We start from the raw sequence: 19,169 nt of genomic DNA, 5'->3' as shown, positions 1-19,169 counted from the left end.
TTAATAAAGTAAAAGTCTAGCAAACCATCATAAGTTGAAAATGTACTTACTACATCTAACTACAAACATTATAGTGTAGCAACACAGTACAATACCAACTGTTTACCCTTGTAGATAACAAAATCTACTGCCTATTGCCACTGTCTAGTATCACAAGAGTGTGACACCTTATATCACCAACATAAGATCAAAATTCATATTCTTGAGTATCATTTACATAGAATCAAAGTATTATTACTTTGATAATCATTAAGTCAAATCACTGTAAATGATATCTGTACTCCTTACTCTTAAAAAATTCTATTTTCGCCGAGCGGTGGTGGCGCATGCCTTTAATCCCAGCACTCGGGAGGCAGAGGCAGGCAGATCTCTGTGAGTTCGAGACCAGCCTGGTCTACAAGAGCTACCTCCAGGACAGGCTCTAAAGCTGTAGAGAAACCTTGTCTCGAAAAATCCAAAAAAAAAATTCGATTTTCACAATATAAGTCATATACATATATAATTTAAATACTTGTAACTATTAAAGAAATATGTATAGTAATTACTAAGTACAGTTGAACAATTATTTTGTCCACTTGACACTGATTTGGAATCACCTCAGACTGGTGAAACACACCTCTGGATATGTCCATAACAGGGTTTCCAGAGAGATTAACCAAGGTAGAAAGAACTACCATGAATATCAGGAACTTCATCCTATGGACCTGGGACCTTAACAGAATAAAAGGGGTGGCATTATTCTTCTGCCCCCTCCTCATCCACAAAGAAATAAAGAGCACCAGCCTTTGCCACAGCCCCGACTGTCAACTACGTCGAAGTACATGGGGCCAAACAAACATGAAATGAAGACTCTGAAACCATGAATCAAATTAAGCCACCCTCCTTTAAACCATCCTTTCATGTTTGTGGCCACAGTAACACAACAGTAAATAATACAATTATCTTTCAAAGCAAAAGCACCAGGCCCAGATAAGACAACTAGTGAACAGTACCACACAGTTAGGAAATACCTATCAATAAAAATAAGTTGAGAGCACAGCAAACATCTGGGAGGTGGTGGCACATGCCTTTAATCCCAGCACTTGGGAGGCAGAAGTGGGCAGATCTCTGAGTGTGTTTCAGGACAGCCAAAGCTACACAGAGAAACCCTGTTTCAAAAAACAGAAACAAAAACAAAAAAGAAAGAAGTGGAAACCTACCCAACTTATTTCAGTCCAAAATTATCTTTTATTTATTTTATTGCACATCCAGGAATGCATCCCAGATCTTCATGCATGCTAGGCAAGCATTTCATCCCTAACTACAAGCCCTGTCCCCCAAATTATCTTAATGTACAAACTGAAAACATTTCAAGAACACAAACCTAGAAACTAATCACCTCTGAGGAACAAAGCTGTAAAAACTCTCAGCATTTCAGCAAATGGAATCCAATGATGTATAAAGAACTAAAGAGCAGAAGGAATTATCTTGGGTATGCAAGGCTGGCTCAACATATAAAATCATCAACAGCATATAGAATGAAAACCACATGATAATATCAAAATATATAAAAAAGCATTTAACAAATGTAATATCCATTTATGACTAAAAAAACAAACTTCAACCAAGAGCTGGGCAGTGGTAGTGCACACCTTTAATCCCAGCACTCAGAGATGGCAGATTTCTGAGTTTGAGGCCAGCCTGGTCTACAGAGCAAGTTCAAAGATGGCCATGTGACAAGGAGAAACCCTATCTCAGAAGAAAAAAGAACAAGAAAAACCTCAATCAAGAATAAAGAGAAACTTTCTCAGCTTGATCCGGAATACTCCTGGAAAATAAAAACTGCAATGATGCCATGTTTAGTGAAATATTTAAAACAGCCTCCCACTGAGAGCAGGACCAGAGCAAGAGCTCTTCTCTTCATTACCTCAGCTTTCCTTTGTTTGTGCGCTCTTTCCCCACCCCGCCCCTAAACAGGATAATCTTAAACTCACAATTTCACCAAGGCTAGCCTTAAATATGGGAACCTCCTACCGCAGTCTCCCATGTGCTAGGATTACAAGCCACCATGTACATCTGCTTATGGGTGTCAAGAGCAACTTTACTTACAATTTTTCAAAACTTAGAAACAATTATCACTTGGGTACATTCAGACAATGAAGAATTATTAATCATAACTAAAGAGAAATGAGATTACTGAGTAGTCAAAAGACATGGAAGAATCTTAAGCACACATTACTATTATAAATGAAAAAGGAACTTTGAGAAAGCTACACACTATATGATTCTCCCAACACGCTAATCTGGAAAACGATGAAGGTTATTCAAAGCCCGGAGATGAGGTAAGGAGGGAAGAGCTGGCAGAGCACAGGGTTTTTAGGATAGTGCACTTAATTCATACACTGTTATAATAGCGACACATGCCACTGTATGTTGCCCAAATCTACAGAATATACAATCCTCATGTTGGTAACAGGAGAGGCTATCAATGAGGGGAGGGGGGTATAAGGGCACTCGATAGCTTCTGTTCAGTTTTTCTAAGAACCCAGAGGTACTCTAAAAAAATTAAGTCTATTTAAAATATGTCCTAAGTTTCATGACTCATGCTTACACTATTTGAATCACTTTTTATGATGCTCTCTTACATGTATAACTTTCTAGAGACTGAAGAACCTTCTGCAGACTGTTAGGAAATGAGGCAAACTACATCATAGTATGATTCTAACCAGTAAATTTTTAACTTAAAGATTCATAACACATCAGATATTTTCATTTTTCTAATACAGAAATATAAACAATATTGAGTCTAAAGAACAGAAATGAGACAATAATCTGTTTCTATTACAAAGATAAAGTAATCTCGTACCCGAATTATTAGGTTTGTCCATATGAAATGCAAACTTACACATATATAAAAATGTAAAGTGTACTACTCCCAAAACATACAAATAACTACTCAATGTTGTTCTTACTGCAAGTAGGAATCAGCTATTGGTTTTAAATGTATCCCAACTAACTCTGGGGTAGCAACCTGAGCAATATTACAGAGCTGGTTTCTTTCTAGGTACTCAGCTGCCTATCAAGTAACAGCGTGAACACTATGCGGATTTAGGGGATTTAAATGACAACTCTATTTCCCAGTCATGTAAGCCTACGCCAGTCAGAACCCATCAATAATTTACTAATTTATAAAACAAGGATAATTCATTAATTTATTTGGAGGATAAAATATAAAATATGAAAATCTTAAATACCACATATACAATATAATTATTAAATTAACAAAATTTTATAATTACATATTGTCTTATCTTTCACGTCATCATCAATGCATTAATAAGGCTTAATTACCAATCTTAAAATAAATAATAATAAAACTAAGTTACAATAAGGAAATTTTTATTTTTAAAATATAATTTGTTAAAAAATTAATGAATCACTTACTGATGTCTATCCTCTGTTCTACAGGTAAAGGATTGATTCGGGTAACAAGTTTTGAAAGACATGTTGCTGCAAGGAGCTGAGCATAGGATGTCTGTAAAGAACAGTAATTTTTATTATCATCACAAAAATAGAATAGTCAAAATATAAGAAATTTTTCTAAGCAAAAACAGTGATTTGTCGAGTTCTCCAAAGTTGTACATGTATGACAAATAAGACCCATGAATGCAGTCTCTCATAACACGTCATCAGCTGAAGGAGGTGTAGAGTCAGTTCAACAGCACTAAGTAAATGGAAAATAAATGTCTGAACAAGCTTAAACCAAACACTTCTAACATGGCCTAGCAGTTCTGCGCACTCTGCGCTCATTGTACCGCCAAACACACCTGCATCCACACTTCCGAAGGCTGTGCCCACAGCAGTTTTTCAGTGCTTCCCCTGCCATGATTTCTCTGTTCCTTCTGATTTATTCCTGACTGTGGCTGGCCATGAACTTTCACTTTTGTTTAAAGATTTGTGTTTTTAATTTGTGTTTATGCATGTGTGCTCACATGAGTTTATGCACACTAAATGTGTGCAGGCTTTCTCGGATTCCTGGAATGAAGTTATAGGCCACTGTGAAGCACCTGACCCTGGATCCTCAAGAAGGAAAGCAAGTGCTCGTAATCACTGATCATCTCTCCAACCTCACCACCAATTTCTGAACATACCACAGTGTATTCAAACTATAAAGTCATGTTCATCCTCAAAATTCAGTTCATATATTCATTCTACTCCCCAAAATTTCTTACCAAATTGTATTTTTTCTCTAGATTACAAGGTGGGGAAAAAAAAGATCCATAAACGATATACTATTTTCGTGTAACCTGTGAGATAAAAATGGTTTTCACAGTTTTAACCACTGAAAACAACTTAAAAACAGCATTTTGTAACATGTAAAAAGTAGGTGCAATCTCAACTTCAGTATGAAGTTTGTGACACACAAAGCCTTGCCTAGCGTTTACCTGCTGTCCAAGGCTCACTGTATGGGTAATGGCAGATCCTAGCAGCTAAAACTGTTCCGGTTTACGCTCAAACCCGGCTGCTTGCTGCTCATGTGCCACAGACTGTAGTGAATCAACTCCAGTCTCCAGAGTGCCACAGGAGCTGAGCCAGCACAAGCATACCTTTCATCGCATCACTGTATAGCCATCAAGTCAAGAAGAAAATGCCTAAATGTCAAGGCAGCGTGTTCAATTAGTAGCAGATCAGTGAGTTCTCCCTAATGGTGCTACAGCTACCTGTGCTAAAAGAATTATATGTCAGCAATTTCAAACTAAGCAGGCATAGCAAGAGTTCAACTTAAGAAAGTCAGTAGTCTTTCTGAAATTTAAAACAGACTATGTCAGAACAGCAGTTTCTTTTTTAAAAAGACGTAAAAAATGAAATCAAAGTTTACAAGTAGCAGCTGGGCAGTGGTGCACACCTTTAATCCCAGCACACAGGAGGCAAAGGCAGGTAGATCTCTGTGAGTTTGAGGCCAGCTCGAAATACAGAATGATTTCCAGAACAGCCAGAGCTACACAGAGAAACCCTGTCCCCTCCCCCCTCAAAGAAAGTTTACAAGTGGCTCATTATTTAAGTCAAGTAAAGGAAGTTCCTTACTAATGATGAGTTAGTCACTATTATCTTACTGTAGCAGCTGAAGTTAGTACAGAGAAAATAAACTTCATAGCCTTTCAGTGAGAACAAATGCTCAGAGGAGGACACTAGAGCAACACGAGGAGCCAGGTGCAGGCAAGGCTAGTAAACTGCAGACCATCATTAGCTTTTAGTGAACGGGTTGAGGCTACTAATAACTGTTTGTGCTATCAGTGCTCCTGACACTTGCCATCTACTTATTCTAGAAGTCAAGGAAGAATCTTTTTACGAAGAATCTGTGGAACTACAGACAGAATATTTTCAAAGGAGCTGAGGAAGCATTAATAAATATAAACCTTAGGCAGAATCTGCTACATATGTGTGGCAACAGTACATGAAGCAGAAAAGGGCTGGTCAAAAGCTTGTAAATAATTATAATAGTAATAACTTTGAAGTCTGTATCATTCACTTTAATATAAGCATTTATTCTGGAGTGGATATCTAAATCTCTCCTAACTTAATGAACCAGGAGTCCTCAGTTATGTTTGTGAGCTTATCTTCCACTGTGGAGATTTCTGCCAGATCAAGATGCTGAATACCCTGACTTGCCCTCAACAAGGTAGACTAATAACTTGTCAGAGATAAACTGGATTTTTTTTCTTTTGTTAAGCTCAGGTCTGACAGTGAAAGTTTACAGATAAAGCAAAGCCACTATTTTTCACTATTAAATGGCTTTACAAATTAGCTCATACAACAAACTTGTTCTCTCAATGAGAACAACCTAGCGCCTAATGTGCAGGGTATAGCACTTACACAGGGGATGGCAGGATGAGTGAGACTCAAGTCACTAGGAAACAACATTGTGTGAGTCACAAGGACCACCAGGGCGCTTCACACAGCCCGACACGGAGAGAAGCTAAAATACGTAGTGGAAGCGCCACTCCCAACACGTTTTTTTTTATCTCCAACTACAGTCCTAGTTCATACTGATGCAAGTTTAATAAAAATTTCCATATTAGAAAATCCATTTTGCTGTGCAACTGAAGACCTTCTACCTAATTTTTAATTGGAAACTCTTAATCTGCAACCCAATGATAGGCAAAATGGCAAATATCAAGAGGATTAAGACACAGAAATGTCTTCTAAGTGAAAGTATGAGTAATGCAGACGAGACGCCAAAGCACTGGTATAATGTTTGGCAGCATCTAAGTTTGTGAAGATATTCTCAAAGGTATAAAATCTTAGCCAGCATGACAGGATACACCTTGAATAGCAGCACTTTAAAAGCAAAAGCAGGTGGGTCTCTGTGAATTCATGGCCTGCCGGGTCTACAGGGGGAGTTTCAGGTCAGCCAAGGTTCAGTCAAGGTTCTCACACAGTGAGAACCCATTGAGAAAAAAAATGCATCATTTCATTGTAAGTCTGCATGAAATATGAACATCTGCAATCAAATCCAATAACAGGAAACACCAACTTTAAACTCCAATTAATTCCAAATATGTTATCAGCTAACCTGTATAACATAAAAAACTACATTTGGTGATTATATTTTGAATTCTACCAACAAAACTTTGAGGATTTGTTATCTCTATAATTATAATTATGAAATGCCAATTTTGACTCACAAAGCCTAAAATACTACATGGCCCTTTATGGAAAGTTTGTCACCTTTTCTATAAAACATAAGTCTCTTTCTGTGGTATTTTCCATATCATTTCATACCTCTTTATTTATATATCTGTGCCTCTCTAACTAAACAGTGAACTACTTTAATTCATGTAAACAGGCCAAGAAAGCTGTATGGTATTGGTTGTTTCAGTATGTGCTGACTGCTTAGTCAATGTTCTCTCGATCGATAGACAGATAGACAGACAGACAGACAGACAGACAGCTATGGATGTCTAGAATGAAGGTATAAAGAGGCAGTGAGCACTCTTCTGAACAATCCTTTGATTTTTTCCAGAGTTAATCATAACTACCTACAACATTTGGATTTTTTAAGTTATTTCTGAAATGTAATTGTTAGGACTAGAGATGTAACTTGGCAGTAGAAAGCTTGTTTAACATGTAAAAGGTCCTCGTTCACTCCCTAGCATTATGAAAATAAACATATAAAATGCGACATAAAAACAGGTCAAGAACCAAGAAACTATTCCAGCACATTCTTGTTTCTACTTTGTGGCCGTTTCCCGGGCTTTCTAGTTCTTTCCTGCTTAACCCCTCTGACAGGAAATTATAATAAATAGATGTGGCAAAAGCTGTGACTATCACTGCTAACACTGCTTGCCATTACCATTAAGACTGGCCTTGCATAGTTAATCATTTATCACATACTTACTGTTCCTTGTTCTAATAAAAGTTGACACTTGCTGAGACATTCTGGGCTGTCAATCAGTTCCAAGAGTGCTTTCTCAGCCTCTATTCTTTCTGTGAGATCAGTCCCTATGTAGAGATGAGTACACAATGCTTCCAATTCGGCCAAATTCTTCACAGGGAGAAAAAAAGACATTTGACTTAAATAAAAATAAATAAATATATATATTAGACACAGAAAACGAGATGCAGAAATAATACTTATATACATTCATTCAATATATAGTTATTGTGCAGCAATGACTCACTTAGATATAGTAAAAAAAAGAGGCACATCTCCTATTTCCCAAATTACTAACTTAAAAATTGAGTTATGCAATGCAACTTAATAGGGAAGATTCTCTCCTTAAGGAGCTAGCAAGGTTATGCCTGAAGAAGAATGACATCTATGCTAAAACGTTCAAAACCAAGAATGCCTCAAATCTAAAGGGCAAACCAGACGAAGAAAATATTAGAAGGTAGTGGAGGCAAAGAAATAACATTTACAAGGTCTTGAAATAAAATGAATGTACTCATTTCAAGGCATTAAACAGTGGCCAGTAAACAGCCAGGAGATGCCCAATGAAGCTAGAGGCTAGAATGAGCACACACAAGCTGCCCACAGATCAATTTATGCTCTTCTGTTGTTTCCAATCCTACTGTAACCTGTAACAAAAGAATTAATGATAATTTTATGTATGCTGACCTGGACCTTCTGAACTCATAATGCTTCAGGTCATAGTTTTTGATCCTACAATATTTCTAACAACATTCTAACTAATTATTACACAGGTTTTTATCTTATAAGCACAAAGACTAATCCATTCTGTCTACAAACACAATATCATTTGATGATGTAGAATACAGGGAAACAGTGAACTACCAAGTGAGTTTAGTTTAAAAGAATCTTGTTAAAGCCATTCACTAAAAGAAAAGATTTCACTTGGGACTTGAATTATATACTTGACAAAAATATTGGCAGACATTTCAAAAACAGGTAGTCAAATGAACATAATGGGTTATTTCAAAAGAAATGCCAATTTTGTTCTGGCCTGAATTTTTTTTGTTTGTTTGTTTTGGTTTTTAGTTAGTTTGTTTTGTTTTTTTGAGACAGAGTTTCTCTGTGTAACAGCCCTAGCTGTTCTGGAACTAGCTCTTGTAGACTAGGCTGGTCTCAAACTTACCAAGATTTACCTGCCTCTACCTCCTGAGTGCTGGGATTAAAGACGTGCTCCACCTCAGCCCGGATTCTGGCATGAATTTTTATATCCAGCTTACAGCTGTGGCAGGCTTCACACCCCTCAAATCCCCAAGCAGCACTAAAAAGGAGACACTATGGCTCCCATCCTTGTGCCCACTTCTCTCTTTGTAGGTCCTTCACATTTCCCACTTCCTTATCTGTGCCACAACCCAGTAGCCAAGACTCGAGAATTTTCCAAAACTAAAGTTTCATATTGATTCATTAAAATAAGGACCCCCACCAAGCACGGTGGCACATACTTGTACTCCCACCATCTGGGAGGAGGCAGGAGTACTGCCCTATGTTCAACACTTCACTTAGAGTTAAAGAGGCCAAGATGTACGCACATTGCACACTTTATACCACTGTAAGGTAAAGAACTATACCCCTAAAAGATAGGTCTAATTCCTAACCCTCAGAGTCTATGAGCAAAATCTTCATTAGAAATAAGGTCTTTATAAACCATTAGGTAAGGAATTTGATGAAATCATCATAGAGATGGAGTGGGCATTAAATCTAACTCTAAACTCAATTACTGGAATCCTTATATGGAAGGACACAGTTGTACATTTCTATAATCCCAGCATTCAGGAGGCTGACACAGGAAGACTGATAATTCAAGGCCAGTCTCTGCCTGTCTTCCTATGGATCTCTCCTCTGTATCTCGCTGCATCTGAAATCTCCCTCTCTTTTTCTTTTTCCAGAAAATTACTCCTTTTTAAAGAGAGAGTGGTGATAATAACCATTAAAAGTATGGCCAACTTCCATATTCATGAGAGTTACCTTTGCAAGTAGTTTTATGAAGGTGCAAATTATATTTTTTTCATTTTCAATTGCAAAAAGGTTTCATAGGAAATTTCCAAACAAAATAAAAAAGTCTTCTCTCATAGATGGGAAGCCCTGGCCCCCTTTACTGTATAGCAGAACTTTCCTCAGAAATGTATGAAATATAAAGACTGATCACGAAGCTAGGATAGTCTGTCTATCAGTGCACCAATTTGGGGGGGGGGGGGGGAGGGACACGTGAGTGCCTGCCTGGGACCCTTAGAACATCATGAAACGTGACAGTAAGACACGGCCCAAACACCAAATGTTCTTGGAGGTACCAATGTTCACTTCCCTAAACTGGTAAGTTGAAACATTAAGTCAGTGAAATATTGCCTTCTTTTCAGATTGTAAACATGTTTTCATTGGAGGATAGAGAAAAACAGAACATTTGGGATAATAAAACCTTTTTGCAATTGAAAATGAAAAAAATATAATTTGCACCTTCATAAAACTACTTGCAAAGGTAACTCTCATGAACATGGAAGTTGGCCATACTTTTAATGGTTATTATCACCACTCTCTCTTTAAAAAGGAGTAATTTTCTGGAAAAAGAAAAAGAGAGGGAGATTTCAGATGCAGCGAGATACAGAGGAGAGATCCATAGGAAGACAGGCAGAGACTGGAAAGTCACATCTAAAGCCAGGAAGTACCAAAGCTTCCAAAAGCAGTGAGAAGTTAGGGTGAAATCTTCAGAAAGAACCAACCTCATTTACCCCAGTCTTCTGGCCTTCAGAACTGAGAATAAATTTGAGTTTTAAGCCACCAAACTTGTGGCATTTGTTACAAAGGATCTAGAAAACCAATATTTAAAAAAATATATAAATGTTAATATTAGTCAAATCGATGATATCTAATTATCCAAAAAAGCCTATTAAGAACATTGTGGAAAGGTCCGGATCGTATTTGCCTTGCTGTATTGATTAAATAAACTTCAAGGCAGAAAGATTATAGCATATAGCATATAGCATATAGTATATAGTATATAGTGTTCAGTTGACATTATCAATCACCCCTTTTTCAAAGATGTTTCAAATTACTTTTTAAAAAACTTTTAGAATTATTTTATGAGTGTTTTTAACATTTATTGTTATGTATATGGGTGTTTTATTTGCATGTACGTCTGTGCATTAGATGCATGCACTGCTTTCAGAAGAGGGCATTGGATCCCCTGGAACTGGAAATACAGACAGTCATCTTTCTGGGTGCTAGGAATCAAACCTAAGTCCTCTGGAAGAGCAGTCAGTGCTCTTAACCACTGAGCCACCTCTCTAGGCCAATATTTTAAAATAATAAATGAAAAGTAGTAAAAAATTAAAAGGGGAAAGTTTGAACTTTTATAAAAGATTTGAAGGGTACACCAAGTTTTCTGTTACTGTAATGGTTTAAAAAAAATTCTGGTATGTTAAACATTAAACCTCTCCAGACAAAGATTCTTGCTCTGGTAGGAAGGTATGACCCAGACACTGCTAACCAACCAATCTTCTGACTAGCACGTAGTTTCCCAGAGAACCTATCTACAGTAGACTGATAAATTTTCATCTTAGTTTCTATAAACTGGTGTCTGAGAATATAGTGAGAACGGCTCAGAAAGGCATACTGTCCCAATTTACTGACATGTTTGGATTATTAAAGCTTCTAAGGTATAGTGTCAAAACTAGAAACACACGTAAATAATAAGTACAATGAGAAGAACCGGATCTGGAAAACCTCCAAAGGTAACTAGCAAATATGAACAGAAAGACCCACTGTAAGACCCCAGTGGACAATGATAGGATCTTGCCTTCAGATTAAATACACATCTTCCTAGCCAGCCTTTAATTCCAGCACTCAAAAGGCAGGGACAGACAGAAATTGAACTTGAGGCCAGCTGGTCTACATCGTGAATTTCAGGCCAGACAGGGCTAAACAGTGAAACCCTGTCTCCAAAAAACGCCAAAAACAAAGAAAAAAACGCAAGATCATCACAATTTTATGGACTTACTTCTTTGTATCTGACATGCAATCATTGGCCCCTAAATGTGATTTCTTTCTATATAGAAAGTCTTGCCTAGTCTCTATCAACAGATGAATACTAAGCAAAAGTCACGTAACAAAAATATGCTTTCAAGGTGCTTTGTTAGTAGAAAGCAGGTCACTGGTTTCTTGGCTGCGTGGAAGGGACAGCAAGGGAGTAAGGAAGGAGAAGGAGAAGGCAGCCAAGGAGGACAGCAAAAAAGCTTAAGAGCATAAGGAAACATACATAAACAATGGCTATTTTCATATTTTGGCAACAATTTCATAGATGTATGATTTGCCAAAACTCACCTATTGCAGCTTAAGCACATGTATTGTTACATGCCATTATATTTCACTAAGAAAGCTTTTGCTCCAGAAAATAAAACAAAAATTGCTAATAATCTTTAAAGAGATAAACCTCAAATATCCCACTGCAAGACTCTAAAGTTCATTTCAGTTACTTCCCTATATCTTTCCTGCCTTCTGGGATCAAACTTCATGGCTGTCACTAGTATACACTGCCTTCATTTTGAGGTTGTTTCCTACAAACTGTTCCTCCCTTCTGTTAGTTGAGCATCCCTGAAGGCTTATTCCTGGGCCTCTTGGAACTAACTCTTCCTTCAACAATGAATCAGATATTACATCGGTGCAAAAGGAGTTGCAGGTTTGAATTGTGAATTTTAAACAATTATAGTAGGCTTAAAGCACAATTTTATTAATCAAAATACAAAGTATTAAAAATCAATATATTTTTGTCAATGAGAAATAACTTTATTTACTCTTTTAGATCCATGCTTTGGAATTAGACAAATTCTTAGAAAGCAATTTCCACATTCTGTGGGTTATAGAAGTGGTTTTTTTCATTGTTAAACACTGTCCAGGTACTTGCAGAAGTGGTAGGCAGATGGTAAGAGGTCAGGTGAACATGGTGAACATGGTGAACATGGTGAACATGGTAGATGAGGCAAAAGTACAAAGCTCAATGAATTCAACTATTGGAGCACTAACTGTGCAGCATGCAGTTCAGGTTTGTCCTGGAGAAGCGGGCCCTTTATGAACACTGACCAATGCAGCTGTGGGTGCTGCAGCCTTTTGGTGCGCATGTCATGGACTTGCTGAGCACACTTCTCAGATGTCATGGTTTGGTCAGAATTCATTGATCATGTAGTAGACCAGACAAGCAGCAGAGCACCCAACTGTGACTATGACCTTCTTGTGGTACAAGGTTGGCTCTGGAAAGTACTTTGGATTCTCCTCAGTCTAACCACTGAGCTGGTCGTCAACAATTGTCATATTTAATTCATTTTTCTGTCACACGTCACAGTCTGATCAAGAAATGGCTCATCAGTGTTGGGAAGAAAAAGAGATGCACCAATTCAAAATATTTTTCTAAAAAAATGTTCAACCAGCTCATGAGGAATCCATTTACCAAGTTTTTCTGCCTTTCCAATTTGCTTCAAATGTCAAATGACCATGAATGGTCCGCACTGACTTCTCTGGCAGCTTCTCCTACAGTTGAAAGAGGTTAGCTTCAATGACTGCTTTCTGTGGATCACTGTCAACTTCTGATGGCCGGCCACACTACTCCTCAACTTCAGGACTCTTAATCCCTTTGCAAACCATACTGAACCACCACTACAGTTTGTGGGTCAAATGTTCTGTTGAAATTGTCTCTGCTGCCATTGATCCATTTTATACTTAAACAAAAAATCGTTCACAAGATGGCTTAGCAGGTAGCTGGAACTCATGAAAAAGGGGAGAACCTACTCCACAAAGCTGTAGTTTAACCTCTTCACAGCAATAGCGACCCTAAGACAGTAATAAACAACTAAAATTTTTAAAATTACTCAAATTTGCTTTTTGTCTTCATCATTTCCATAATATAAATAAAAAATAAACAGTAATGTCACAAGCAAAAAGCATACAGTGAGAAATGCATATTAAAATGATTTACAACATGACCACATGTGTCAAGAACATCAAATGACATATTTCCACAATGCAAAACTACAGTACTTCTGCAACAACCAAATAGTTCTTTAGGTGCCTCAGTTTACCAGAGTATTCTCATCTTTTCTTAAGCCAATTCTGAAAACCAGACTCCGACTAACTACTTAATTTTAGTGTAGCCTCTCACAGACAGAAAAACTGAAGTTGAGAGGGCACGTGCATGTAGGCTGCACAAGAGTCATTTAGTAAACAGGCAAAACTAAGTCAATGACAAGTCTACATGTCACAGGCACCTCCCTCACCATCTGCCATTCTTCAGTCACTGTCTACCTGCCACCAATGTCTAATTCCTACTTTTTTTTTTTTTTATTTTTCGAGACAGGGTTTCTCTGTGGCTTTGGAGCCTGTCCTGGAACTAGCTCTTGTAGACCAGGCTGGCCTCGAACTCACAGAGATCCGCCTGCCTCTGCCTCCCGAGTGCTGGGATTAAAGGCGTGTGCCACCACTGCCCGGCTCTAATTCCTACTTTTAACCTACACACACACACACACACACACACACACACACACACACAAGCTTTCCAGGAAGGCACTAAAAATTACAGCCAACCAGCAGAATCCAAACTAAACATGTCTCCAGCAGATCTCTACTCCAAGTGTCCCTTGCAGCAGTGCTGGAGCTCCAGGCCAGTACCAGATTCCCAAGCTTCATGCTATCTTCCTTTGATCCTCTGGCAATGGGGTGAGGTAGCCACTAGTGCAATGTAAACTCATAGGAATCTACAAGGGTGACACCAGCTAAGATTCCTAGTAATGTGGGACATGGAGCCTGAACCAGCCATCTTCTGTAACCAGGCAAGGCCTCAGGTGGAGGGACTGAAGCACAAACTCAGCCACAATACCTTCCACCTACAATTTGTTCTGCCTGTAAGATGTGCTGGGGTGAAGGTGGTGTAGACCTTGTGCAAGTGGTCAACCAAAGACTGGTCCAGTTTAAGATCCATGCCACAAAAGGGAGCCCACACCTGACACTGTCTGGGGAGTCCCAGGACCCAGAGGATGGATAGCCCAAAGCCCTAGGAATGAACCAATAAAATGATTCCTAATGATATTTTGCTCTACTCATAGACCAGAGTCTAGCATATTCGTCATCAGAGAGGCTTCATCCAGCAACTGATGGGAGCAGATGCAGAGACCCACAGCCAAAGATAGGTGGAGCTCAGGGAATCCTGTGGAATATGGGGAGGAAGGATTATAGATGGTCAAGGACTCCACAAACACACACTCAAAAAAAAAAAAAAACCCACACACAAAATCAACTAATCAGGGCTCATAGAGACTGAACCAATAGCCAGGGAGCCTGCATGGGACTGACCTAGGCCCTCTGCATATATTTTATAGCTGTGTAACTTGGAGTTCTTGGGGGACTCCTAACAGAGGGAGTAGGGGCTGAGGCTGTCTCTGATTTCTTTAGGCTGCTTTTGGGACCCTGTTCCTCCTCCTGGGTGGCCTCATCCAGCCTTAATGAGGAGACATGCCTAGTCTTATTGGAACTCGATAAGCCATGTTTGGATGATATCCCTGGGAAGCCTGCCCTTTTCACAAGGAAAATGGAAGCAGAGTGGATGGGGGTTGGGGGGGCAGGTAAGGTGGAAGGGGACTGGGAAGAGAGGTTAGAGGGGAAACTGCAGTTAGAATATGAGAGAAGAAAAAATATTTTTAAAAAAGTGATTGTGGTGGTTTGAAAGGAAATGTCCTCAAAAGGGAGTAATACTATTAGGAGGTATGACCTTGTTGGAGCAGGTGAAGTCTTGTTGGAGGAAGTATGTGATTGTGGGTCTCATATATGCTCAAGAGACCACCCGGTACCACAGACCACTTCCTATTGCCTGCAAGTCAAGATGTAGTACACTCAGCTTCTTCTCCAGCACCGTGTCTGCCTGCACACCACCATGTCACACCATCATAATGGACTAAATCTAAAAATGTAAGCCACCCCAATTAACTGTTTTTTCCTTTATAAGTGTTGCCAAGGTCATGGTGTCTCTTCACAGCCAAAGAAACCCTAAGACAGAAGTCTTGCCCAAAAAAGCAATCTGGCTTTTACCCTCAATTTCTTATAGATAATCTGTCATAGTTGACAGCAGTTATATTTTTAGTATAGGGTTTTGGCTTAGGGTGATGATTTGGGATCACAGGTTACCAGTGAAACTCAAAATTATCAGTCATGTCTAAGTAATGAATCTTCAATAAACACTGTGGGTACTAGAGAGCAGGTGAGCCTTCCCACCTTACAGTGGAACACGCAACATGAATGCCAGGAGACTATCCTATCTGGAGGACAAAAGAAGATGTATTTTAGAATCTTCAGATTATCCTCTACGTATCTCCCTTTAGCCAATCTTCTTTCCCTATATAGAATCACAATTACAAATTCGATAATTTTGATAATTGATCATTTTGATGAACTCCGTGAGCCCTACTGAGGAACTGACAGACCTCTGGGTGGCTGTGGGAAATCCCTGAACTTGCTGTTGGTGCCAGGAGGACTTTTATGGACGTGGCCAACTCCAGGTGCACAGCAATACTCACTCAGCTCTACCAACCGCTTCTCTGTAAAGATCCCGCTAATACTCAAACACTAGGGCAATTAAGGAAATGTTCCAATATGGCTTCCAATGCCCTGGACTTCTCCAGAGGCTGCTTAGGAATGAGAGGAACGTGTCAGAGTAAACACTGGTCCAATGAGTGGCCACAAGCTTTGGGATCTGACACTCCCTTACTGAGTGATCAAAGCTCTTCCCGAGTCTCACCACTGAAACTACAGAGAAAACATCAGAAACCACCAGGAAGGGTAAGGTAGAAAGGGAGTGTCCCAATGACTGCCACACTTTAGACGACAGCTGTTCCCAAACCACTGCTCATCAGGCTAACACTGTGTACCCCTCACTCACATCTAGAGTCAATCCCCAGCCAAAGTGGGGATTAGAAGACTAGCTAACAGTCTCTGATTCCAGAACCATTCAGAGAGCAAACCACTCAAGTCCACTAAGCTTTCGCCATATCATAGCCAGGCTACTTATTCCCGATTCTGTCGTTCCTCGTTGTGCTCCCCCACCTGGACCTCCTCCTCAAAGACAACCCAGATGCATTTCTTCTTTGGAGACAAGAATACACCCTAACTCACTGGCTCCGAACTAGGATGCTTGTGACTGAACTGACTGTAGGAATGATGCCTTCCTCTGCCTTCTAGGAAGTCAGGACATGGATTCAAGGGTAAAAAGCACAGCATGGCCAGTCCACTCTGGCAGCATTGCCCTGGGGACATCTATGTCAATTACCAAGTGTGAAAAAGACACTGAAGTAATGTCCTAAAAAATGTTACTTTAATGTATATTTCTGGGAATGATGTGACCAGTTTGGGCATCAACATCTAACTTTTTCTAATATTGCACTTGGGTATGAAGGCTTCCAGGACTTAGCAATTTACCAGGCACCATCTTTCCAAGGCCAAAGAAGTCCCAAAGTTCTACCATACCTTCTAATTTACTCAAGACATACCTGCCCTATGTACATCTGATTATCTATTTATGATTCACAGTAAGTTCTCCCTATTTACTAAAGAAACAATAAATATGCAATTCTGACCTGGGACACTTAAACAAACAAACAACAAAAGAAAATGGGTAAGTCAAAACATAAAATGTGGGTCTATTTCCGGCTTGGAAACAGCCCTTAGAAGAAGCAGCAATAAAGCACTAAGTTCATGTGACCAGAGGATCTGTATAAGTCTACAAGGGGAATGTGACAGTCAGACACACTGCCACCAAGTTAAGACTCTGCCCACTTCTCTAAGGTCATCTGCCAGACGACACCTCCCCTGAGCTCTTTCTTTTCTAATTATTCTTAGGATCCAGGAACCGGCTTTCAGAGGATGTCAAGGTCTTCCACAATTCTTTGCTTTGCCCACACCGTCTTTCTGCCTCTGTGGTCTTCCTTTCCTCTTTGCCTGGTCATCTACAGTTCCTACAATCCCCGCGTTCCTTGGAGTTTGCTCAGAGGCATATATATGTACCAGCGGTAGGAACCAAGTAACAAGTGGAGGCTCCAGTCTGCAGACGCGATTGCCTGCCCGCTTTCGGTGCTCCCGCAATATCCCGTGACTAATTCTACCATAACAGTTTTCACGTGTGCAGTAATTACCGCGCGCTCTAAAAGGATAAGGGTGGTAGCTGATGTCGCCCTGCAGCCCCAGAACGTTCCGCCACCGTACAGACACCAGTGGGGAGGCTCCGTAGACGCCGGTGGGACGAAGACCCGCAGAACGCCGGAGCCACCAGGCAGACGTACCCCTCCAGCGCAGCCCGCGCCCTGCCCCGAGGCTCCTCCAATGAGGCTGCGCGCTCCCGGCCGCGCCGGGCCCCGACCCGCCCGCCCGCCTCCGGCCAATGACAGTCCTCTAGCCGCGCACCCGCGCTCCCGCCGCCCCGGCCTCTGAGCCCAGGTTCCCCGGGAGGGCGCGGACCGCGGGCTGGGTGTGAGGGCTGCCAGGCGGCCCCTCCGCACCGCCTCCCACCTGCCCGGACGTCGCTGCAGCCCACGCCGACGAGGGCGGACTCGGGTGGGCGAGCGCAGCCCGCCGCCGACTCGCCGTCCTCGGGCAAGGGGCTGTGCTCGCTCGGGGTCGCGGCCTGGGACCCTCCGCCCCGCTCCCGGCGCCCGCCACCGCCGGAGCTTCAGGCCCGCAGCCCGGCGCACTGACCTGAAAGTGCAGCGCCATCTTCTCGGAGCGGCGCGGGCCGCGCGGCCCTAGGGCCTAGGGGAGGGGGAGCGAGGGCGCCGCGCGAGCCCGACCGCCGCGGGATCCCCACGCTGCTCGCTCCCTGTGGTCGGCGCGCTCCTCTCCGAGCCCCGAGTGGCAGTGGGCGGGGCTGGCGAAGCGGAGGGGGCGTGTCCTCAGGGCGCCCACGCCCAACCGCCGGTGCGCTCCTGTTGCAACCGCTGCCTCCTCAGGTCTGAGCCTCTGACCTCTGCCCTTTAGCCCACCTCCACGACCCAACTGCCTGCCACGGCCACCATCATCCATATTTTTTTTTCTTTTAAACACACGGCCTCACCCGCCCGGTCTGTAACTATTGTGGACCAGGCTGGCTTCGAACTTGCAGCCATCTTCATCTCCATACTTGTTTTGGCTAACCCTTAAATCTACCAGGCCGGGCCCAAGCGACCGCTCAGCAGTGGAGAACACCCGCAAGCTCACAACTCTGCCTGCAGCTCCAGCTGTGGCGACCCAAATGCTTTAGGAGATTCATGCACCACCTGCATATATATATAATAATAAGTACATCTTGAATCTGCCACAGCCCATCTTGATGCCTGACAGGACTGTGAAAATATATTATCCATGGTCCCTAGTCCCACATTCCACAGATACTCTTGTCCTCTAATACACTGACTGACAGCCATTGACCCCTATAAGCAACTGCTGCCTTAACTTCTGTCCTTCAATGCCCAGCTCTCGTTTTTTTCTTTTAATTTTTTTTAGACTTTACTGAGTTAAACTAACAGTGTACATGTGGGATTAATGTAAAATTCTAGCTTGCCTGTGCCTCTTCTACAATTTTATATGAACTTATATTTTACACCAAATTATCCCATTGGGATAGGGGATTATTAGAATAGAGATGGGATCAGAGCCACTCATTCCTGGTCACTCTTCATTTCTCCAGAGTTTAACACTTCCCTTTGGGGGCCTTGTCTTTTGC

General features: G+C 41.1%; 1 protein-coding gene across 1 annotated transcript in view; it reads right to left on the bottom strand.

The window, feature by feature from the left end:
• The window catches only part of Ranbp17 (RAN binding protein 17), a 336,136-nt gene extending 317,838 nt beyond the window's left edge, over positions 1–18,298 (bottom strand). The window contains 3 exon segments of the mRNA XM_038328832.1: positions 3,424–3,514; positions 7,379–7,525; positions 18,167–18,298. Coding sequence (XP_038184760.1) covers positions 3,424–3,514; positions 7,379–7,525; positions 18,167–18,184 — 256 coding nt within the window. The 5' untranslated portion in view covers positions 18,185–18,298.
• Between the last annotated feature and the right edge of the window lie 871 nt (positions 18,299–19,169).

This window comes from Arvicola amphibius, chromosome 4, assembly GCF_903992535.2.
Source record: "Arvicola amphibius chromosome 4, mArvAmp1.2, whole genome shotgun sequence".
In the NCBI taxonomy this organism is placed as follows: Eukaryota; Metazoa; Chordata; class Mammalia; order Rodentia; family Cricetidae; genus Arvicola; species Arvicola amphibius.
This window is presented reverse-complemented; position numbering and strand designations above follow the sequence as displayed.